This window comes from Cyprinodon tularosa, unplaced genomic scaffold, assembly GCF_016077235.1.
Source record: "Cyprinodon tularosa strain WSP-4 unplaced genomic scaffold, ASM1607723v1 ctg87, whole genome shotgun sequence".
NCBI classification, from domain to species: Eukaryota; Metazoa; Chordata; class Actinopteri; order Cyprinodontiformes; family Cyprinodontidae; genus Cyprinodon; species Cyprinodon tularosa.
The window spans coordinates 2,604,133-2,629,266 of record NW_024039640.1 but is presented as its reverse complement, the minus strand read 5'-3'; the positions used below and the strand labels follow the sequence as shown (position 1 = coordinate 2,629,266).

The window sequence follows — 25,134 nt, the reverse complement described above, 5'->3', positions numbered from 1 at the left end:
GAGCTCATTTCCTCAGCATTTGGGAAATTTGAACAGCACTTATCATGGCTATCACTTTAATATTTATAGGTCATTTCACTCAGGGAGGAACCTTTTATAAAAATGGCTTTTTGACCGGATCCAGTGTCTGTTTGTTTTAGAGAGAAGCCGCAGCTGCAAATCTGGAAGAGCATCATAACTTTGCTTCCTATTTATTTCGGCCTCTATATTGCAGCTGAATCGGCTAATGATAAAAAAAAAAAAAAAAACCCAGAGAAAAGTTTGGACAGCACCATTTTTATATATGTGTTGACAAGAAACATGGGATATCTCTGGGGGAAGCAGAGGGTATGACAAACAAACACCAATGGTTGCCTATCCATTAGTGTGACTGTATAGAGCAGGGACTGGTGACATGTTGTCAGAGATTTATTAGAGACAAGCACCCGGGCGCTCATTTAGACACACAGCTGACATGATCCTTTACCTTCAGATTATACAAACGGATCTGAAAGAGGCTGAAGAGGGTAAACTGAAGGCCTGGGTTGTGTTCAAAACTATAAAATATTCAGCACTGAAATTTAAAACGATAATTTGGGATATTTAAGTGTGATCTAGAAGAACAAAATGATTCAAGGTATATTTTGTATAAACCTAAAATATAGATTTATACAGATGCAACTGATATTGGACTCTGCAACTCCTTAAGTTTCCTGCAAGAAATCTTAAGGAGTTTTCTGCATTGTAGAAATAATTCATGTACTTTTACATTTTTGCATATTAGCCTCGTGACAACAATCAAATTCAATGCACTCTATTGAGATTTTTTAACAATAGGCCTTCAGGTTGTTGTGCATAACCTTAATCAAAGCAACACATTACATAGCTTTCAGTACTTTCAGTATTTACGTCTGTGTGGTGTGCATTTGACTTTTGGGCTGCACAGTGGGGATGGTTGTAGGTTCTTGGTTCGATTCCTGGCCTTGAGGATTTTCTCTATAGAGTTAAAATATTCTCTACAGACACTCCAGCTCAACCTAACATTACTGTTGGGTCGAGTTGTCCAATGTTTTTCCTGCTAATGGTCCAAACACTGCCAGAGACAACAAGCAAAAGATGGAATGATGGGTGGATTGCTTCAGAATAAACAAATTAGGGTTTTAGAATCCACTGTTTATTTTAACCCTTTAACTGCCTTCTCAACCCCCAACTTCCATTTTGTATAGAAACTCGTTAACGATTTAATTGGCCAGGCGGTCAAAGGGTTAATTTTAAGTAGGTGCCATGTGAAGGCTTCAGTTTGTTAGTTAGGCTTTAGTAATAAAGACTAAGAAATACAGCAAACAGGTCAGGAAGAAAGCTGTGGAGAAGTTTAATGGGGCCATAGAATGATTATATAAGGTATTTGGTGCTGAATAGGGTGTGTAACATTGGTTGGGTTGAAAATGGCATATTTGCTGTTCCATGAACTCTAATGCAAGCCTGGTTCAAAGCCCTAGAATGAAATGACAGGTTTTCTTCCTTTTATGCTATGCTCATGAATATTTAAATGAGCACTGATGTGCACTGATTGGTTGGTTTACAATGAGCGAAGCTGCTGAGCAAAGACGCGTCATAGCAACAAGCACTGAAACTCACTGAAACATCAAATTGCTGATATGGTAGGGTGACCAGACATCCTCTTTTTCTCGGACATGTCCTACTTTTTATACCTAAAAAAATGTCTTGGGGGAATTTCAAAATCGTCCGAGATTTTGGTCGACTACAGTGCAGCAGAACCGAATCGTCAGCTCAGAGCTGGTCAGGGAACCCCCGGTTCAAATGCCTGGTCCAGTCTAGTCAGCGGCCCAGCAGGCCAAAATAATGGCGTGGTGGCCAATAATAAAATTAATGAATTAAAATAATACTTACAGCTTGCGGTTGTGATGACCTTACGGTCAGAACAGCCCCTCTTTTCAATAAAAGAAGTTTGGAAAATCCTGCTTTGAAATGTCCAAGATTTTGAAAGCTTTTCTTTGGTAAAATGCTTAGACCAAATGAGCAGCTGAGCATTAAACTTTGCAGGGATCTTCTGATAGACAAAAATAATCCATACCTATCGAGTCTTTGGATCCTTGGGAAGACTGAAAATTTCCCCGTTCTCCATGCAACCTGCAACAGCTAAACTGGTGTCTTACATCTATCTCTATTTATGTTCTTGGGCCACAACATCCCCGAATTGATGTCAATTCGGGGCTTCTTTTGAATTCTCCCATTTTATGGTGAAAGTTTAGAATTGTGAGAATTGCAGAGAAAGGAGGTGTTGTTAGGGTTCGAACATCTCTGTACGTCCATATCACCCACTGAACTATTGTTATTCACCTATGACAGCGTAAACTCAGTTTTGCATTCCATGACACCTTTAAAGCTGTGAAAACTCAATAAAACAATGTTCAAAGCTTTAAACGTAATACAGGCGATGAGGAAGATTGGCAGAAATAGAGGCTTCGTTTTCAGACTTAAAGGTGTCTGTGTGAGTCTGTGGCACGGCTTTAATATTGATATCCACATTGCAATCCATCCGTCTGATTTTGAGATGTTTTTTTAAAACATCTTGTTGTTCAAGTCCCTAAAGACTTGGAGCTCTTACTGCAGCAAAAGCTTCAACAAAGTACTGAATCCGGCGGATCAGTAACATTGAAGTTTCTGGCTCTAACTCAGCAAAAAGTGAGGAAGTTCAAGGGGTATGCATTCATTTGCAAGGCACTGCGAGTATTTTAGTGTTCATCTGTGAATTGTGAAATATTTTGGTTCCATCCTGCTTGGTGACTCACCATTGAAGGGCCAGTACGCAATGCTACATCTTAGAGAAGAAAGCCTACGTACACAGCAGAGTGCAGTGATGGCCTCCATTAAAGGGATTATGCAACCAGCTTCAGAGAGACAGGCTGGAAGATGGTTGGGGTTACATGTGGAACAGATACACACAGATATGCCCACGTACTGTACGTACGCAGCTCTCCGGCAGGCAGGGGGAATCTCTCACTTGGTAATAATTATTATGAAACGGCGCCACACTGAGCACTTGTTCCCTTTGCTCAGTGTGATGTCAGGTCTGTCCCTTCATCTTTCCGTCAGGAACAAGTACACTCAGTCCTATCAGCTTTCTGTTCTGTCTTAAGTTTCTTACTCATCTTTTTCTTTTCTCCCAGCATTATTTACCTGGAGCCCCTGCCTCCTTCATGAGTTTGGGCTTGTCGAGTCCCTGGCTCCGGCGCAGCCTGATGTTTTTTTAAAGGAAACATAACGAGACAACAGGGACAACAGGGGCTTAGTGACTTGTCTCTTTTCTTCTCCTTTGTCTTACATCTCAGCATTTTGTGTGTAATCACACTCCTTTAGTGATACTCCACGGTACTCTTCGTCACATCTCGGTGATGGCTGCTTTGTGGACCTCTTAGTTTTTCAACAGTTTTCAATCCCTCTTACTGTCAAGAGACTGACACTGGGTCCCCATCCCAGGACAACACTTCATAACTCTGACTTATGAGTTTTCAGTTTACTCTTCACCCACTTTTACTCCGGAGAGCAGTTAACCTAAAGTACCTGTTTTTTCATGTTCTTCTTTCAGCTAAGAAAGCACCGGACGGCTCGGTGATCGCCAACGGCTACTGCGACTTTTGCCTCGGAGGCTCAAAGAAGACGGGGTGTCCTGAAGACCTTATCTCCTGTGCGGACTGTGGACGCTCAGGTAGGACACCGCAGAAGGGAATGATTGGCAGGAGGAAGGCAGCCATCTGATGACCCACAGTTTGGAGATTTTTCATTTTCAAAGTACACCATTTGTGTTTTAAAAAAAGTATAAGTATTAGCCATTTTGACCAAACTTAAAGGGTTAGTTCTGAATTTTAAAAGTGAGGTTCTATGAAGTTTTTATGAGCAATCGTTCCCTGTCTTACAGAGATGTCTTTGGGCTGGGCAATAAATCCATATCAATATATATTGTGATAGACGCCTGAAAAATATCAATGTAAAACATAGTGTTGCACGGATACTAATACCAGTATCAGGCGGGGCCCGGATCCAGCACTAAAATGGTAGTATCTGTATTGGGGAGTACCAACAATTAGGGCACGATGCCATTTTGAGAGCCAAAAGTTTATTCAACCATTGTGACCCATTCCAGGTAGGCATTAAAGGTTCTACTGGATTCACTTTGTATTAGTCTTTTTTTTGCTTCACAAAGGTAGGCAGCAGCTTGACAAAGCCATGATGGCAATTATTTTACATCCAAGTAGTATGCAGTTCTTCATATATACACACACACATCAATTTCAAACAGATGATATTGCTTTGGTATCGGTATCGGGTCAAATGGCATCTGCGCAACAATAGTAAAAATATGTCTGGTAAAATTTTGTTAACTTTAATTTAGCGTTTTACTCTCTTATTGTCAAACTAAGCAAGACCGGTAGTAGGACTGGACTGTTTTAAAGGTTAGTGGCTATGTTTAAATAGGGTTAGGGTTACAGTTTAGTTTCAGGCTTTTTGTTATGGGTTCTCATTTCAAAAAGGGGGAAAAAGAACTCAAAAATTACCAACCTTAACTGATATGAGAGGTATATATAGGGATATATTTTTCAGCCTTGTGTCCCATAGGTGTGACACAGGGCCATGTTCAAACGTCCACCCTAATCCCTAGATCCCTCAATCATTATATAGAGCAAGGATTATACAGTATAGTGGACTTTATAGTTAACTCAGTTAACTGACCATTGTTCACATGACTCCGCCTCCCTGGACGGTGCCTGCACCATCTTTGCTATTTGTCACCGTGATAACAAATCCCATAATGCTTTACAAGGATAGTTCTCCCTGCAAAGCATGCTGGGATATATCAGTTCGCCTAGTAACCATGGATGATCACTAATTTTCCGGACACACGGACACGGCCATTATGTTTGTAGAAGATTAATACCACAGAGTGGTCGAAGGCTAGAAGATAATCAAGCAGATAATCTGTTCTTTGCTGATTTAAGCAGCCAAACAATCCTCAAAGTAAAAAAAAAACATATTTGCCCAATACAACACTTTTTATGTTGATATTATCTTCACTTCAACAAGAGATCTTTATTAGCCCGTCATCTCTATCTCAGCTAAACAACACACGTTCGTCGCTAAACTTGGCTAACTGTCTATTTATTCGAAATATTTGTTTATAAAGAAAGATTTTTTTCACTATGCTCAGTGACATTATTGCATCACTATTTGCTCTACTACTTATAACCTAAAACTAGCTAACTGTGTAATACCAATAGCGGCAAGCACTGAGTGTGTAATATATTAATTGTTTGCTCTGAAACATGGATTGTTTCGCAGCATTTTTTTGTAGCTTCAAATGTGTTCCCCTTTAAAATAAGTCCCCAGAAGGGATATAAAAATAAAAGCTAGGTTTTGAAAGTAATATGTCGTTTATATTTTTTTACTATGAAACTTCAATTAGAAAAAAAAAAAAATCAAACAATCATATTTAGTTGGGGGAAAAAAATCAAAAATTTGATTTTTTTATTTTTATTGCCCAGCCCTACGCTTATGTCGATTAAGGAAGTGGGATGTATCAATAATTGCCAACGTGCTGTAACTCTGACTGATTATATTTTTTGTGTGATTGTAGGACTTATAGCTGTTTGGTGGATTAATACTGCGCCCACCTTCCAATAACTTAGCTTTAGCTTAGCAACACTGCAGTTATTTCACTGTAAAACAGCAACAAAGTTAACAAAAATGTCTTAGAAATAGGTAGATAAGTTATATCCTGTTATTTATAGTAAAGTATCTACTTGCTCTGAATACTTTTCTACATATTGATGTCTGCTACTGGGGGAATTATTATGGCTAAATAAACTTATGAAACCTCAACACAAGAAATCTGAACTATCCCTTTAAAGATAAAAGGACCATGCCATTGTTTCTTTTTTGTTGTTTTTTTATTTGTATTTGAGCCCTTCAAATAAAATTCATGGACTTATATGTCACGGATAACCTACAGTGTGAAAATCAGATTGCATGAAAGCTATTTGTTTTTTTAAAGGATTTTGTTGTTGTTGTTTAATGCATATAAGTGAGCATGCTCTACAATATCAAAATACAAATTATACAGTTATCAATAAATTCAAATACTTATCCAGTCACTGCCAGCTTGTTATGTTTATTGGGAAGGAATGAGTGTCTGGGAGGAAAGAGCAAATGAAAACAGAGCAGCTCATATAGTATGAGGTGATTGTTTATACTCATCACTTTATTTATTGTTCTGTAACCTTATTTCAGCTCAGGGGATTTCAACATCAGTTACGTATACAGTAAAGCCAAAAATTATTCATACTACTAGAAGTTTTAGGTTTAACGTTATATTGAAATTTTTGGTTCTGTTAATGTTTGGTTCAGCAAAAGTTCCGACTTAAACCTACAGTAATAGAAAGATTAGGGTGAGAGTAGCATACCTACGGAGCCTCTAAAGGGACATGGAGGGGAAAAAAAAACTTTTGCGAGATCCCGCAATAGTTTTGCATAATCTCGCAAAAGTATTGCGGGATCTCGCAAAAGTTTATTTTTTCCCTCCATGTCCCTTTAGGGGCTCCGTACATACCAGTTAAAACATGCAAGCAATATTTTATAGAAAGGATTTTTTAAAACTGAAATGCATAAATATATTATCAATTTAAAGTGGTAATTTAAACTGAACTTTTTTTTTTTTAATTGCTACTCCTTTTACAATTACCCCCCCCCCCCCTTTTTTTTTTTGATAAGCAAATCTAATTTCCTATCAGAAAAAAAAACCCCTTATGATTGAGCTGCTTTTGTATATCCTCCAAATCCCTGAGGGGTATGAATAATTTCAGGTTTCACCTTTCATGCTTAGGTATGTGTATTTGGTGGAAACTTTTATCCAAATCGATGTGAAAATGAAGACATAATAATGCAGTTTAAAGGAAACAATAACAATTAAAAAAAACTCCCGGCTTCATGTGTTGATATAAAGTAGTAGACTTATGAGCTTCTTGTTGCTTTAAACAAATGGTGCTTAGGACCTGCAGCAACTCTTAAAAAACCTGAATCCTGCTCTCCAGTTCCAGGATAAAATATTTTTAAACCACTTTACATAAATAAATCCAGAGAGAAGCCATCTGTGAACAACCTTGTATAATACGTTTCCCTAATTGTCATTTTATATAATAACTGTTACATAAGTTTACTGTCATCTGTGAGAGTGATGGTCTCCGTTTGCTCATGACTAAAGGTTTTCTTTATTAAATGATTGTGTTACTTTTTCCATCGTCAACCTTGTTTTGCTTTTGAGAGTTATTGTACATTTTGGTTGCATGTAAAACCAACCAATGTTGTGTAATTGGTGCAGAACTTTTGTATCGATCTACCATGACTGCATGTACTGTATGGATACATATATAGTTATTCTTTTCATCATTTTGTTATTATGTAAAATAAAAAAGAAAACTGAACAAACATCACTTTTGTGAGCTGTAGTGAATGGGCTAATGGAAAAAAACAACAACAAAAAAAACTTTGGTATGGTCCCTTTCTGTTTGTTCCCACCAACACTGACGGTTAAAGAGACTAAAGCTTGAAAAGTTACAGTAAATCTTTATCTTTATCATGAACCTCTATCTACAGTCCTGGACACATTTATTGGCACCCCTGGCAATAACGTGTAAGAAGCTTTAAAGAAAATTTATTTTTTATTGCAAGAGTGTAATTTCACACAGAGGCATCTAGAAAAGCAAACCTAAATGGAAATTTATTGAGTAGGGAGAAATATGCCATAATTTTTTTCATAAAATCCCTGGAGTTGCAGTTACCGATACCCCTTTATTTAAAAAAATCTAAACAGCCACATTCAGCCATCGTCTCCTATTCTGTATTTTATTAAATGGAAAAAGCTACCAGATTTTTTTATTTTTTTTTATAAGATGTAGAGACGCACTAATCAGATACCTGGATCAGATATTGGCTCCAATATTGACTAATAAAGTCAATCAGATATTGGAGATTTGATATCGGACATCCAATCCAGTGCACTTTACAAAGAACTGTTATTTGTTTATTTTGCTACTTATTTGTTAATAAATAATAGAGTTAATATATTACCTTTTTTTAACAACGTTTATATCTGGGCCAAATCCTTCAGTCAAATGGCAAAATATATAGTTCAGTTGAATCAGATTATTATGGGATATATGCAGATACACTCAGCCAAGGTATCGGTATTAGACTGAATTGGAAAAAACTGGATCGGTGCATCGCTATAAAAGTGCCCTAGTGTTTTAAAGACTTCCTAATGCCTTGATTGGCTTCTTTTAAACAGGCCCACAGCACCATAGCTCCTCTAACATGCTTCACAGTGAGGATTGTGCCACTTTTTCCCCCTTATATTGATGTAATGTTGTACTGTAAAAAGAGATCGACCGATACAGTTTAAAAAAAACAAAACAAAAAAACTTTACTGTTTTTTTCTCTATTTAAGTGAAAAAAAGACACAATGATGGCAAATGTTGCACATGCCTTATCTGATACAAAAAGATACAGTTATTAACAAATGACACAAACACAATGAAAAAAATAATCCAACCCCTTTTAGCATTTATTTAATCATATTGAGATACTTTAAAACAATTGTTTCATGTCCTACCCTGCTAACACGAAACAATTGTGTTAAAGTATCTAAATATGATTAAGTAAATGCCAAAAAAGGTTGCATTATTTTTTTTCTTCAGTGCACTAACAATGAATAGCAGATAGAAGGAGCAGCAATGCATGCGCTTAACTTGATTTCAAGGCATGGCTGTTGAATGCATTAATGCATTAGCCATGGTATTAATGTGGGCCGAAACGGATGCCAGAACAAAAAGACGAAAAATATTTGTAACACTAAACCCCATGGAGTGTTTTTTTCTGTAAAGCATAACTTTAGGCAAGGCAAGGCAAATTTATTTGTATAGCACAATTCAGTACAAAGAAAATGCAAAGTGCTTTACATGATTAAAATATAGGAAAATAAAATCAGAGCAAGTAGAAGAAAAAATTAAAAATAAAAAAAGACGCAGAAACAAGAAAGAACATTAAAAGCAGTTGGACTAAAGAAAAAAAAAAGTCCAAAAGTAAAGGGTTTCAGTTTAAGTCCCAGTTCCATGATGGCAAATTAGGAGGATTGTAGTAAAGGGGTTAAAATCTTTGAAATAAAGAAAATGTTTATATTCATTTTACATATCAATATAAATTCACTCAGTTAAAAAATACAATTTTCTCTGATGTTTTAGGTCAGATTGTTTTAGCACTGATGAAACTGAGGAATATGCCAAGATCGTAAAGTCTGATATTTGCAAAAACCAAATGGCAGAGGTCAACCGAGGCTGAAGCGGTGGGTTTATAAAATGTGCATTTGGGAATTTTCCAAAGTGTACATCAGCTCTGTTTTCCTGGAACTGAACAACATCCCAGATGCAGACTCACCCCTGGGTGTGTTTTTAGGCTTAGTTAAATCTGAGAATGGAAATACACACCTGGTATAATGAGAAAGAAGCTACATGGCTGCATGGGGCACCTAAGAGATGTTCTCATATAAGAAAAGAGCTCTGATGCACATCTACTAAATTTACCATTTAAAACTTTGACTTTTGGTAATATCTGTTGCAAATACCTCAATTAAACAAGCCATTTGTTTTCTTAATTTTAAGTTGCCTTCAATAAGAAAAAAAGAAATAAACAACATGCATATCTTTTATTAAAAAATTTCTGTTTTTGGGTCACATTTTAGAGAAACTAATGAGAATTTCCAAAAACTCTGTTGAATATAAAATAATACAGTATGAATAGAAAAATAATGAAGCTTAATTTATTTGAAAGGCATTTTTAGGGTTGCCAATAGATGTGCTGTGTTATTTGGTCAAAACCATATTCATTCTTAGGTTTGGTTTATCTTTTCCTCTCAGTGAAAGCGCTGATATTTAAAGCTGCAGTTTTTTTCTTCTGTGAAAGATGAATTGGTTTTAAAGTGTTTTTGCATCTGTTTCCCAGGGGTGCCGACTAATTTGTCCACGTCTGTTTATTGTAGTTACCAAAAAACAACAAAAACAGATACATTCAAAACAGATTAAAATATTGTGAAAATTTCAATGTTATGTCACAAAGTTTAGAAAGTATAACTGTTCTTTTTATTTAGATTTGATCATTATGGCTTACAGATAATCAACTATCCTGAACAGCAACAGCTAAGGTGGAATAGAGGCCCAGGCTGCTTTAAAAGCTGCCTTCAGGGTATCTGCCCTGTTGGGCCTGGTGTCATTTATTCTCCTCCTGACAACAACTCATAGACTCTTAAGGGGTTCGGGTCTGGCCAATTTGCATCCCAATGCAGTCCTGCTGGAATATAAAATAAGCATCTCCATTCAGCTTTTCAGCAACAGAAACATGAAGAGATACAATCATCTCTGATATATAGGTTTGCAGACTATGGACTCCAAAAAGCTCATTGGACCAACACCAACACCAGCATGAGACATGGACTCCCTCAACTCTGCACTGGAAAAAAATCAAAATCTAGACAAGTCATTTTTTCTTAAAACAAGTGATTTTTTCTTGGATTTAGGAGGTAAAAGAGACATGTTGCCAATGGAACAAGACAATTTACACATAAAATAAGAAAACACAATTGCATTGTCTTATTCCAAGTGCATATTATCTAATTATCTTATTTTAAGAGTAAGAATATTCATTCCATTGGCAAACTATCTAATTTACCTACTCAAAGTAAGGGTAAATACACGTAATTTAAGACATTTTTACTTATTTGTAGATTGTTTTTCCAGTGTGGGGCCTTGATTTCCAAACGAAATGCACGTTTCTTTTAAAAGGAGGCATTTAAACTACTATTTGACTTTACTTTTCTTTTTCTATAGTGTGTCTGGTAGTCAGAAGGAAGTCCAGTTTTCAGCCCATATTTAGGATTTATCCTTGCTTAGGGACTCCAGATTTAGTCATGTGAAGCTCCCCAAAATTCTTGGATAGATTTTTTTTCCAAACAATCCCCATAAAATTGTGTTGGTGCAACTTTTACCTGAGTACTTTTTACTTCCACTAAACTTTTTTTTGAATGTACCGAGATGCAGCTCTTTGAGAACAACCAGCTTCTACCACAGTGAGACACCATTATGAGGTTCATGAAACTTTTCCAGGAGTTTTGACTTCATTAGCTGATTAGGGTCTACACTGCAAAAACCATATAGAATTAAGTAAAATAATTCTCAAATTGAGTGTACTTGCCCTTAATTTGAGTACATAAATAAGATGATTTGCCAATGGAATTAGTAGTATTACTCCTAAAACAAGACAATTAAAGGTTGGGTATTTGTTATCTGTAAGTCACAGATATCTAATTTACAGTACATAAATCCTTGAAATAGTTCAGCAAATATGTAATTAATTTATACAATATAACAAATTATTGAAAATTTTCACAATATTATAATTTTTCTTACATTTACTATAAAAGGAAAAGGTAGTTTAACATTTAAATAATAATAAAATGGTTTAAAGGAGAAGTTCGGTTTTTAACACTTTTAGCCCATTTTCTGTAGTGTCCAGGATGAAATCGAATGATCGACACCAAAATTTTGACAATTGGTCCTGTCTCTGCTTTTTGGCTCATTTAGAATCCACCCCTGGCTGCTTCAGAATGGCTTCCATTGTGCACGTCCGATAATGTCCTTACAACAACCTTAAACGTTCTTTTTTTTTAAATATGCTACTCACCGGGTCGTCAGCGCTGTTCAATGACGTTCCAAAAAAAGTTTCGTAAAGAAAAAACGTTCCTGTAGTGCAGTGTAGGCTGGTGAAAAATATTTTTGGTGGGGCTGATATAGCCTAGTGTATGTCTCCAACTAATCCGGAATAAGAATTCAAATAAACAATTGGACAATACAAACAATTTAACAGTAATGATTTCATTTACTATATAATAACAGTAACAGTGATGATTTGGGTCACTGTGACGGGGTTCTTTGGCGTCCAAGAATCCAGGCTCAGTCGGGTTACCGGTGTTGGTGATTTATTGTGCTCAAAAACTTAAAACAGGGTGCAAAAGAAACTAAACATGTACAAGATACTCTGGGCCTCAGCCTCCCTCCAGTTACCAGCAATGTAACAAAGAAACAGAAAACAAAAATTGCCGCTTTTCTTCCCCCTCATTAAATAGTTTAAGCCCCTACCCTCAGGCTCTCTTATTTCTGATTTCTTCTCATAAATCAGTTTTGTCCACATATTACCTCCACAAACAATTGATGTACAAAAACAAATAATTTTTACAACTTAATTCCTTTACACAGATTCATTGACTTATTCAATTACACCAAACTGGGTTTGAACCCAGCAAAGACGCAGCCAGACTGAAGATGACAAGTCCCCGTAGCATAAACACGTACACACCCACACACACTCACCCACACACACACCCCCCACACACCCACACACACACACACACACGGCTAACCCCACTGAAAAATTAAGTGTGCACCCTCAATACGCCAGCAGGTAACCAGGAACAGCTTGTGTGTTTTAAGTTCATGGAGCTACTGGGCTCAGCGCGAGTGTATTGGTCCTCACAAGCACAGTATAACAGGAATGTGTGTGTGGCGCGCAAAGTTAGAGAGGTTGTTTTAAGTGACGAGGTGGATTCGTCAAAGTCACAATAACCATGACAGGAAATGTTCATATCCTACAACAGGGATGTTCTTCTGGCAAACGGGTAGATAAATAAGGATCTCACCGAATTTGGTGGAAGCTGCATCTCGGTCGTTACATTCGCCATCTTCCCTCTCATTGTCTGCACCTGCGCTTGGGTTCAGAAGCCTGTTAAAGCGCAGTATTTTCAGCGCCCCAATACCATAAAGTTCCGAGACGCTGATTGGCCATTAAATTCACCTAGCAATAGTACATGATTGACAGATTCTCTGCAAATGTGGGTCAGTCTGATCAGCGCCCCCAGAACAGAGACGGTAGGAGTCTGTCTGTGGAAATCCACAAATGAATGACAGTAGGTAGGGAAATGTAGTTTATATAATTTGTTTTGCTTATAGGTTCACAGTCTAGAGAGTAAAACTGACATTTATGAGTTAATTTCTAAAAATATATTTTACGTTTCTCTCTTCTTATCAGGGAGGGCGGTGCCCCAGCGCCCCCTATGGGCCGGCCGCCACTGCTGTAGTGTTTTATTTAGCATTTTGTAAATCCCATTGAGTTCTGTAGGAATAGTCAATATTCCCCTGCCACCGGAAACGGAAATGGGGCCTGTTTACACAGTTGTAGTCTTTTCGCTTCACTCTGTGTACTCCGACGTCGAGAATCAAGAATCCACCTTTCGTATTCCATTTTCAGAGTTTTTTAAAGTGTTTAACAGAGACGTTAGCACCTCGACGTCAGAGTACACAGAGTGAAGCGAAAAGACTACAACTGTGTAAACAGGCCCCATTTCCGTTTCCGGTGGCAGGGGAATATTGACTATTCCAACAGAACTCAATGGGATTTACAAAATGCTAAATAAAACACTACAGGAACGTTTTTTCTTCACGAAACTTTTTTTGGAACGTCATTGAACAGCGCTGACGACCCGGTGAGTAGCATATTTAAAAAAAAGAACGTTTAAGGTTGTTTTAAGGACATTATCAGACATGCTCTATGGAAGCCATTCTAAAGCAGCCAGGGGTGGATTCTAAATGAGCCAAAAACCAGAGACAGGACCAATTGTCAAAATTTTGGTGTCGATCATTCGATTTCATCCTGGACACTATAGAAAATGGGCTAAAAGTGTTAAAAACCGAACTTCTCCTTTAATTACTTCTGCTGACTTAAATGATTCTGTAATTTTCTGGATGTATTTCTTCTAACTTAAATGCTGCCCATCCCGTTATCACACATATCTTATCCATAGCCAAACACATTGTACGTACTTTCCCAAGCATGACACAAACAAGCTTTTACACGGATCAATAATATAGATTGTGAATTACTGTCCTCAAAACACAGAAGAAATGACAGAAAATACTGTGTGGCCATCTGCTTGTGTACATGTGTTGTGTTTGTGTGTGGGTGTGTGTGTGTGTGTGCGCCCAGGCCACCCGTCCTGTCTGCAGTTCACAGTGAACATGACGGCTGCGGTGAGGACATATCGCTGGCAGTGCATCGAGTGCAAGTCCTGCAGCCTGTGTGGCACCTCTGAGAATGACGTAGGATCCCTGCACCATGCTACATGTTTACTCCAAACATACGTGGCTGCACACATGCACATATACACACGCACACACACACACACCCAATCAATGCGCAGGTGCATCTCGATAAATTTAAATGTTTGACGTTTTTTATATTTTTTATCAAAAAGTGAAGATTCATTACATGTTGAGGGATATATTTCAAGCATTTATTTCCCTTTTTTATCATAGTGCTTTCAGCCTAAAGTCAACCTACATTTGATTTATTGAAAAGTTATAATATTACCTAAAATCAATGAGAAAGGATTAAGTGTACGCTCCCAGTTCTTTGTTGGTGCTCCTTTTAATTGGTTGTTGTATTGATCCAGAGCTGCAGCCACCTTAGCTTGTGGCTCAGGTGAGGAGAGTCTTGGTTTCTTTCTTGCCTTTAAGTCATTTGTTAGCTTAACCATCTCTCCTCTACCTCCTGAGGGTTCTCCAAATTTTCCGTGTAGAGTTCAGGGCAGGTCAGTTTGCTCCAATCAAGCTTAGTGATACCATGATCACCAAAGCAGCTGTTTTTGTAGGTTGAGGCAATTAACAAGTGCTGCAAGAAAATAAAACCAGCATCTCTCTAAAGCTCGTCAGCAAAAGGAGAATTAAGGTGTTTCAAAATTTGGACTTTGATAAACCCAAATGGACCGACACCACATGGTTCTCCAATTCATGATTGACTGCGGGAGCTTCACTCAAGTCCTCATAAACATGAATTCTCTCTCATAACTCTTCTCTGAGACTTTGATTTTTAAATAAAAATTTAAAATTTACCTCCGTCCAAAACAGGACTTTAAACAAGGACCGCAGTAGCCCATGTTCAGGGTATAGATGTGTAGTAAGTGCTGAAGTCCCACTGCAGTCCATATAATGGGAATCTTCCTTAACTCTCAAACAATCTACTTTACAATCTTCTCAAGGACACAGCATTTCTGTTGCTTGTGCAATTTTTTGATTTTATTTAACTTTCTCATGATCCTAAATTTCTAAGGACACATCAATCTGCGAAAAGCCTGCATCTTTAGCTTAACAGCTGTCAAGGTAGCAGTCTTCCCATGTTTGTATTAGACCAATCACTTCTGCAGCAGAAAGCTTCTTTTATTGGTTGCAGTTGATATTCTGAAGCTGAATTTAGGACTTTCTTTCCTTATTCTTAATTAAAACTTAAATATGATATGATTCTCTTTATGAGATATATTGATATATTTTCTAATTTATCGAGATGCACCCTTAGTAGTGTCTAATATTGAACATCTTATTATCTTTTGACTCATGCAGCAGTACAGACGTGGACAAATTTCTTGGTGTTTTCTAAAACAAGTTAGCACAGAAAGCCAAAAAAACATTTCCAAAATAACTGGATACTCTGAGTAGCTTAATTGCATCCCTTAAGATTTATCCAATCCAATTTCTAAAGAAAATCATGTAGCTTTTTGTTTATTAATCCAGTATTTTTATTTATTTTTTATTAAAGAAGACAAATGTAAATGTCATGGACTAAAGCAAATGGTAACCTTAAATTACTTCATGGTGCTGACTCTGATCTGCAGGTCTCAATGAAATTTCTGCTATTAATATCATGTAGTTTGTTCCTCTCTTGTAGGTCAAACTTCTCAGGCTGTCTTTGGAATCAAGTTTTGAGTAATTTTCAGACTTTTCCATAGATGTTTAAAATATTAAGAACTAGGTCCATTAATGATCATGGGTGCATAGAGTCCAGAGTTTTTTTGTTTTGTTTTTGTCATTATTAAGTGTTTTTAAGTGAGTTATAACCGTGTTAAAAGCTCCATGACCAATGGAAGAGGAGAGGCTGAACCATTTGACATAAACAGGATCCCTTGGTTTTATGAAGACTTTGCTCCAAACTATTTTACAGCTGCAAGAAATAATTTCCACTCCATGTTTCACAATAGCTATGGTGCTCCTGTCTATTCTTTAAATGTTATTTTTTCCCTTAGTAAAATTAAAACTTATGTGATATTCTTCTATTTAAATTATATTCTCCTCCAAACTTTGGAGGCTATCAGCTCAGATTTTAGCCTTATCCTGTCAGGCTTTCGGGTGATTTTCCCTCATTAATGGGCCCCTCTTGAGTCTCCTATTATGCCCATTATAGCCCAGATTGGGACTGTGGGCTCAGCTGAGCCTAAGCTAAAACCACAGGAAACTCAGTGAGCCTGTCTCCTATGTTAAAGAAGATTGCAGCCTTATGAGTGAAGGGCCGAGGCGAGCCAGTTTTCCGTAGCATAATCTGGTGTTACGGCTTGATCCCCAGTCGGCCTCGGCAGATGGCCGCTCACACTGAGTCTTGTTCTGCTGGAGGTTTCTTCCTGTTAAAAGGGAGTTTTTCCTCTCCACTGTATCTACAAGCATGCTTAGTGTCAGAGATTGCCTTCAAGTCAATGAGTCGATGCAATCAACTGGTTTTCCTTAGATAGAAAACTTTGAATCAATTGATTGTATGATCTGGTGAGCTGTAAACTGCCTTTAGATATCATGTCATGTGAATTGGTGCTATATAAATAAACTGAATTTAATTGAATTAGGGTAGCTAGGTTGTTATCTCTTAAAAGACTGAATGTGGAAAGAGAAGATTAAAAGATTTAAACAAGACTATTATAAAACTAAATGATGAAGGGGGCGCCAATCAGTCTGTGTAATTATTTTTAGCCAATTAATCATCTAGTAGTATTTGATTATTGTGAAACAGTCCTGATTTTTGTCACTATTTTCAGCACCAAAACACATAAATTATTTGGATTAGAATATTTCTAGCTTTTAAAGGTAATGATTAAAGCTTACAGATAATGAAAACCCCACATTTCAGTGTATTGGAAATTAGGCAAGGGGGGTTTATTTATAGAGCAGGGTAGTTCCCATTTTTTTATTGTTAGATCCCCCTTTAATTTAAAGGAAGTTCTTCATGCCCCTCCAAACAAACATTTTTGTCAGTCGAACAAAGAAAACGTCCACTGAACTGAACAATATTGCAACAAAATAAGCTGTAATCCTTTTTAAATAATAAAGCTACCTCTTTTAAATTATTTTAAATGTTATTGTATATTTTACAGTTTAACAGTATTCAATGTTGCCATCAATCATTTTTTCAAATTACCTCTGAAAATTGAACGTTTATCCAGCTCATTGTTCCCATGACTGATGCCTTTGTTACTGCATCAATGCTGTGTAGCATGGAGGGCGATCTGCTACGGTGTTGCTTTGACATATCTGTCTTGTTGGGATTGCTGTCTTTCATCTTCCTCTTCACATATTGGGGGTGAAGATGAAAGCTCTTTTGCTGATCCATCAAGCCCAGCAGCACTACGTATGGTCATTCACCCAGCTTTGGGAACCTTTGTCTTCTTAAATCTTGTCAGTGGTAGGAAGCATAAAGTGCTCTATGATTTCCTGGTAGATGGATGCATTGACTGTGGTCTCCAGAAAACCTAGTGAACTAACACCAGTAGATGAGATGGCAACCCAAATGAATTGTAATGGTTGAATCTTCAAACTGGAGTTCTAGCAACGCACTCTGTTTTCCTTTATTCTCCTTATAGATTCTTGAACCTTGATTTCCAAATGAAAAACAAGCTTCTTCTGAAAAGAGAGGTTTGGATCACTGATCAACAGTCTGAATTTGTGTTTCCTGGTTCTGAAGTGCCCTGACAGGAGGAATGAGCCACTTGTAGCTGATATGTAGGACTCTTTATGGGTTGACTCCAAGGCAAGGCAAATTTATTGGTATAGCACAATTCAGTACAAAGACAATGCAAAGTGCTTTACATGATTAAAATACAGGAAAATAAAACAGAATCAAAGCAGGTAGGAAAAAAAATAAAATAAAAAATGCAAAAAACAAAAAAGAATATTAACAAAAGGTAGACTAAAGAAAATAAAAAAGTTAAACTAATGATGTTTTAGTTGAACTGTTTAACTAGAACAGTCGAAGGCAATCCTAAACAAATGTGTTTTTAGTCTTGATTTAAAGGAACTCAGGCTTTCCGCACTTTTACAGTTTTCTGGAAGTTTGTTGCAGATAAGTGGAGCATAGGAGCTAAATGCTGCTTCTCCATGTTTAGTTCTGGTTCTAGGTATGCAGAGCAGGCTGGAGCCAGAAGACCTGAGTGGTCTGGAGGGTTGATACACTGATAGCAAGTCTGTGATGTATTTAGGTGCTAAGCCATTCAGAGATTTATAGACTAACAGAAGTATTTTAAAGTCTATTCTCTGAGACACAGGGAGCCAGTGTAAGGACTTTAGAACTGGGGGGTGATGTGCTCTACTTTCTTAGTCTTAGTGAGGACACGGGCAGCACTCAAGCCTCACTCCTCTCCTTTTAATATTCAAGTAAACTCTTTGATGGAATAGCTTAACACTCCTCTCAAGGCTTTGGTCATCCCTGTTCCTGGTGAACCTTAGCATTATTATATATTTGTAAAATAAATCCTAAATTACCTGCCATTCACAGTTAAAACTATATTATTTCTGCCACATACTTCTGACTTCAGGTATCCATTATTTTCGTTTCACTGAAACACTTTTTTAAAATGTTACTAGTTATTGTCTTAAAACTCTCATAGGATAACAAATTTGTCAACGTCTGTCACTGCTGAGGGTGCTGCTCCCGCATTTAATCCCAATCCACTCACCAAGGCATTTATTGAAGATATAAAAAACATAAAAAAGAAGGGCATTAACATGCAAACACAGTAATTTTCAACTCATATCTTTTACCAATGTTTGCTACAATGTGCAATTCCCAAATAAACCCTGCTGCAATAAATCTGTTTGTTTCTGAATCCATAGTTGTATGTTCAGAGTCGTTCATCTTGTTCACTATTGTTGAAGTCTGTTTTTCGTTTGTGTTGCAGGACCAGCTGCTGTTCTGTGACGATTGTGACAGAGGCTACCATATGTACTGTCTGAGCCCTCCCATGTCTGAACCACCAGAGGGTACGTACTAACAGTTGGTTCATTAATACTAACTTGTAGTTGTGTGTTAATGCTTCGAGAAGTTCAGGGGCGCCTGGGTGTGGTCACACTACACCGACCAGAACCACCATCTGGGAATATCTGAGCATCAGTGTAGGCACCTTATCTTTTCTTTACTCTCAGGACATATTTATTTATATATATATATATATATATATATATACATGTTTTTAGTTTTTGTCTCAGACTTCATATGCAGTGAAAAGAGGCTATAAGTCTTTGCTGGAACATTGTAATCTGCAAGAGAGAGAGAGAGAGTTGGCACTGCCTTTACGATCCCATTAATTGTGCAGGAACATCTATTTAAATCTAGCTGTCATTTTTTCATATAAGATGGCTGCCTCAGGATGTTTGATGGTGTTGTCATGGAAATCAGTTGTGGAAAGATAACTTGTTTCCATGGTAAAAGTGGCTGAAGACACAGTAGCGGTTCCACTTGTGTTTAACGCTTGGTAACAGTGTCAAGCTCAGCCCACACACAACCACACACTTTTGATTTACCAGCAATGTGTCCTGAAAGCCAGCCTCTCCTTTGAGGTGAACACTCAGGGATAGTAAACTTACTCTACATGGTGTACGCTGTACCATCCCCGCTGTGCTTACTGCTCTCAACATCTTCGCCTGGGATGCCAGGTGATGAATAAATGTCACAAGATCTAGAGGCAGGCTGCAGACCAAGCTACTTGTGAAATCCCCTGCATCTACAAACTACGGACACAGCATGTGGTGTTTCTTCACCGAGCTTTAATTTACAGCGCTGCTCAGCTCTCTGTGTGAAACTACAGATTAATCCAGCAGGCTTTATGATAGCAGTGATTGAACTTCAGATCTGTGATGTTCCTGATCTTTGTGTCTTACAGGGAGCTGGAGCTGTCATCTGTGCTTGAGACAACTAAAGGAGAAGGCCTCAGCCTACATCACCCTCACTTAATCTGCCCGTCGCCCTCTCCCAAACCGCCGTCATTCCTCCCGTGTTCTTCAGCACCTCCACCTCTCCCCGTTCCACTGATCTACTTGTTGGCGCTCTCTCCTCAATCTGTCCCTGTGACCTTTGGAGCGTGCAGATTAGCCACAGCGCTGCTCCTGCTCTTGAACGTCTCTCCAGCGGCAAGCCGTACTCCGTCCTCTTTTGTTCCTGTTATTCCCTTTTGTGCTTGACCCTAACTTCTGCCTCCCCCTCCTTCGTCTCAGCAGAGGAATTCATCATTCGGCAATAAGTTTGCCAGCAAGACACACACTTCAGCCCGCCAAGGGCACTTCTGAGGCGAACTAATCCACAGGAACCCTCATAAGGGCCCTCAGATGAGCCCTAATGATCTTCAGCTGTGACTCTGTCAAGTAGTGAGTAAGAATTAATACGATGGCGACGTGCTCGAGAGAGGACAAGGCAGTGGAGAACCATGGAGCAGTCCGTCTTCAGTGTTTCCCCAACTGTGAAATGTACATTTAACCAAAATTTTATTTTCTTCTCTCTGCCTTCCTTTGTGTGCGGCAGAGCTGCAGAGATGCTGAACTCTCCTCTGGTGTTTGTCTGGATGTCCCTTTCAACAGGGGCAGGAATTGTACAGAATTAAAACTGATTTTTGAACCACACAAAGATAAAAAAGACTCATCTCAATGGTAAATAAGGAGCATCCGGTCAGGAACTCAGACCACCGATGACCTCACCCTTTCTTCTCTCCATGCATGGGGTTCCTACAGTTTAATGGTGCGTTTTGGAGATTGACACTGGAGGTTTTTAGTGCATGGTTACAACGCCTGGATAGAAGGGTTTTTTTCTTTTTTTTTTTTGATCAGATCAGACTGTATTTGAAAGATAACAGTTTTGGGTTAGCATCCATTGCAAGCCTGTATCTGATCTGCATTCAGTCTGAACTCTTTTGAAACCCTGACTGTGAAGCCAGTGTGAAAACTGTAAAACTTCTGGTGCTTGATGTGTGTTGTCTATGATTTCAGAATGTAGGACTGGTGTGTGGGTAATGCAGAGCTCATGCAGAGGCCTAAAAAATGTTTTCTATGATTCCTTTTATTTGTATGTGTTCATTTGCATGTTGTTATTTTGATTCTTTTTTTTAATGAAACTTTTAATTGAAATGGAAAAGGAAGCACACTTAATTCGCAATAACGTGTTTGTGATACAAACTCTTTAGCCACCTGTTGTGAGTTTAAAGCTCTGTTTGTGCCTGTGTCTGTCTGTGAGTTTCTTTGAGCAGTTTAAAGACTGTGGCCAGTTACAAGTTACCAGTTAAGGAGGACAAATGGTAGTCATTAATTCAAATGAATTAAGGAGAACTGAGGAATGAACCATATAGACAGGCTGGCTGAGATACAAGTCCCATTGTAAGTGTTAGGTCTAAAGTCTCTGGTAAAATGAAAAGAAAAAACTCTTGTTAAAAGAATCCAGTATGTTTACGATATCTTTTATTTGACCAGTCTGGCACATAATGCAAAGTAAACACAGGAAAAGTCCCATTTATAATCTGTGATACATAGTTTTAAAGCTTTAAAAGGCCAAAGCAACATAACTGGGTTTATTCAACACAAAGAGTCTTTTAATGGACTGAGTGTAACTACACAGAATTTTCATACAAATCAGTCATATCAAAAACTCGAAGCGTCTCACACTGGCGTCACATTTATCCAGTGTTCATGAACTCATATACATTCATCCATGGGTTCACAGAACAGGTGATCAACTGATCTCATCAAAATATCCCTGTTGGCTCAAATGTAATAAGTAAATACAAGTGACTACAAATGGAATTCAAGGAAGCCCTGGATTTAGACATGGACTTATATATTTAAAGAGTAATGGACGTGACTATGTTGGATTAGGGTAATCTGCTGCCAGGTTAATAACAGGTTAGCAAAGTATTAACTGAATGAGCAAAGAAATTATAGAAGATATGCTGAGCCAATTGATGACCAAATATATTTGTATGTAAGATCAAAGGCATCACTTTCAACTTCAAGCCAGCCAAATTTTAAATGCATGGTTGATCTTTCAATCATAACGCATAAAGTCAAATTTTAACCAAAGTTTTGGATGACATATGATGTGTTTTTTTTTCCCCATAAAGTTTAATGCCAGTCAAGATTCTTTGCAATGCAAGTATATACGTTTATTACAGCCTCTGAGGAAATTTTGTTACAGCGCTCCTATGCAGTGATATATATTGTTTCCATATACTCATGGAGACTCATTCAAACTTAAAGTGGCGTGGTCACCTTGTTTGACATTTTAAAATTCATGCCGCAGTAGCTGACCGTGGTTGCATACTGTACTACTGTTTTCTGAAAGATTACCGTGTCCTGCTGGCGTATAATTTTTGTTTGTAAGTAGAAATACCCTTTGAGTGTATTCAAAATACCAATGGAGGTACAATACTGCAGATGTGTGAAGGGGTTAACAAGGATGTAATGGGCTAAGCTAATTAGCACCTTCTTGCAGAGGTGTTCGAGTTCACTAAAGAGGGAACTAAAGCTGCAGAGGCTTGCTTTTACAAGGTAAATAGCATTTTAAAGTGCTAAATCATTCCAATGAAAAGTTTTTATACAGGTGAATTTTTTATTTATTTAATTGAAAATTTTCTTAGCTTGAAGCTGTGTCCCTGTTGGCGTTTGTTAGGAGCTGAAAATTTGGTTGGAGGCTTTGGTGAAGATGGCCTGTAACTTAGATTTGCATTGAGACCAGATTATTGATTAATTTATTATTGGTTGCTCATTAACCATGCTGAGCCGTTACATAACTGCAAGGCATTGCAGGACGCCCAGGCTCTGTTAAGCAGTCATGTTAATTGTCGCCATCTGACTTTCTGTCTGTTATTTCCATGGTACTGCCAGCAGATTGAGCATACGGTACGTCTGTTTATGCCCCTTCATCTCACCCTGGGGTCTGTTTTAAACAAGGCAGGTTTACTGAAAAAAGTAAACGTTTTTTAAAACTGAAATGAGGGAAATTTTAGGTGTCTTTGATTTTAGCGGCTGCATCCTCCAAGGATCTGGTCTACCTGGACTGGATCCGGCAAGGTCCAGGAAAATAAGGAAGCCAGAAGAGTTTGGCTTTGAAATCAAACAGGTTCATCCTTCTCTGGCTTTCACCGTCTGTAAGCTCTGTCGCCTATCAACCATGACAGCTGACACACAAAGCATGCAAAAAAAGGAAACAAAAGTTCTTACATTCTTCTGTATGCTAATTACATTTTCACAGAGATTCGACAGCAGTACTGTTGTCGCAAATTTCAGATTTATAGTCCCCAAAACTGCACAGATATTGGAATTTGTGCTTAAATGTCAACAAAACCCACTTACAATATTCCCCTCTGTTCGATCCCATTTCCCCATTTTTCCTGGACTAGCAATGAATCACAGGACACCCAAGGCTAGGATACACCAGACCTGTCCTTCAAACCGAGCAAAAAAAAAAAGGCTGCATCTGTCGGCGACTTAATGAGGAATCTTCCAATCCAAACAGGCCATAGCGCCGTGCTATGATGAATCGGGCCTTCGGAAGACACAGCCCCTGAATTCAAACTCAGCATATGAGTTTTCCGTTTTACAAAGAGTGTTTACTCAACCTCTGCTTCTGTTACCATAGTAGCATTCTCCCTAGATCTACCCTCATTGGGAGCAGGATTTCTTCAGTAAACTCAAAGGGCCGGATTTATCAAGATCCAATTTTGCGTGCAGTAATTTGCGCTCGCAAACTGGAATTTTGCGCGAGGGGCTGAACCATGGTTTGCGGGTGATTTAACAAGAGCGATTGCGTAACTGGTGGCAGGTGCAAAACTGTTGGAGACGCCCTATTTAAATTATGGTTTTGCGCGTTTTGTGGTTTGCGGCAAAGTAGTTTGTAGTTTGTGCAAACTAGTGCATTAAGAAATTTTAATCTTACAGTGACACCCCCACCCCATCCAAAAAATTATATATATATGTATATATATATAAACTTTGGCAACCTTTATTCCCTAAAGTGGTATGTGGCTGAATTTCTACTTCACTGCAGTAAAAAAAAACAAAAAAAAAAACAAAAAAACAGGTGTTTTGTATTGGCCTGTAGAAAAATACACATACCAAATGGCTCACAAGAAGTGACTGTGGATGAGATTATTGCGCGTATTCATCCCCGCAGCATTGGCATGTTGAACCACAGGCGCAGAGGTCGGGGTTCTCCGGTAGTCAGGGCGACATGGCATTTAGAACGTTGTACAGCACTTCTGAAACACGAGATTGGGAGATCCCAGATGCAAAAAAGTGCAATGTTGCAAGGAGTTTTGTGATATCCGGGGTATTGCGTGAGTCCTCCTTGTGCCTGGCTCCAAATCCATTCGGAGTTCCTCCAACAGCTCCAAAATGCCAATGCTGGATAAACGATATGTTTTGATGATCATTTCCTCGTTCATTCCAAAAATATTCACACGGAGTGAAAAAATGCATTCTCTGCGTCTCCTTGCTTCATTTCGATGTCTCCTTCTTGCGACAATAACCGCTGCCATGTGTGCGCAATTACGCATACAGACCATTTGCACCTTCTTTTGAAACGTGTTAAATATAGAGTCAGATGCCATTAGCAAAATTGCTTTCAGGTTTAATAAATCACTTTGCGAGTGCTAAATTAATATATTTACATGTTCTCCTCCCACAAGACGCACTTTTGCGTGTAAACGCCCCATATTGCATATTCATTGCAGAAAAAGTACTAAATGGATAAGAGGCACTATTTAGCAGGTTTTAAAGACCAAATCCTTTTAGCACGCTATTGATAGATCAGTTTGTACATTTTTTAGCGTGCGCAGTGAAATAGCTCACGTTTTTATACACGCAAACCTTTGATAGATCCGGCCCAAAGTGTACTCCGTCTGCATAAAGCCAATCA

At 38.1% G+C, this 25,134-nt stretch overlaps 1 protein-coding gene across 1 annotated transcript in view; it reads left to right on the top strand.

Annotated features, from left to right (window-relative positions):
* dpf1 (D4, zinc and double PHD fingers family 1) overlaps positions 1–22,591 on the top strand; it is a 73,596-nt gene extending 51,005 nt beyond the window's left edge. The window contains exons 8-11 of the mRNA XM_038273399.1: positions 3,590–3,709; positions 14,137–14,249; positions 19,139–19,220; positions 20,120–22,591. Coding sequence (XP_038129327.1) covers positions 3,590–3,709; positions 14,137–14,249; positions 19,139–19,220; positions 20,120–20,190 — 386 coding nt within the window. The 3' untranslated portion in view covers positions 20,191–22,591. The remainder of the gene's footprint in view (positions 1–3,589; positions 3,710–14,136; positions 14,250–19,138; positions 19,221–20,119) is intronic.
* The last annotated feature ends 2,543 nt before the right edge of the window (positions 22,592–25,134 follow it).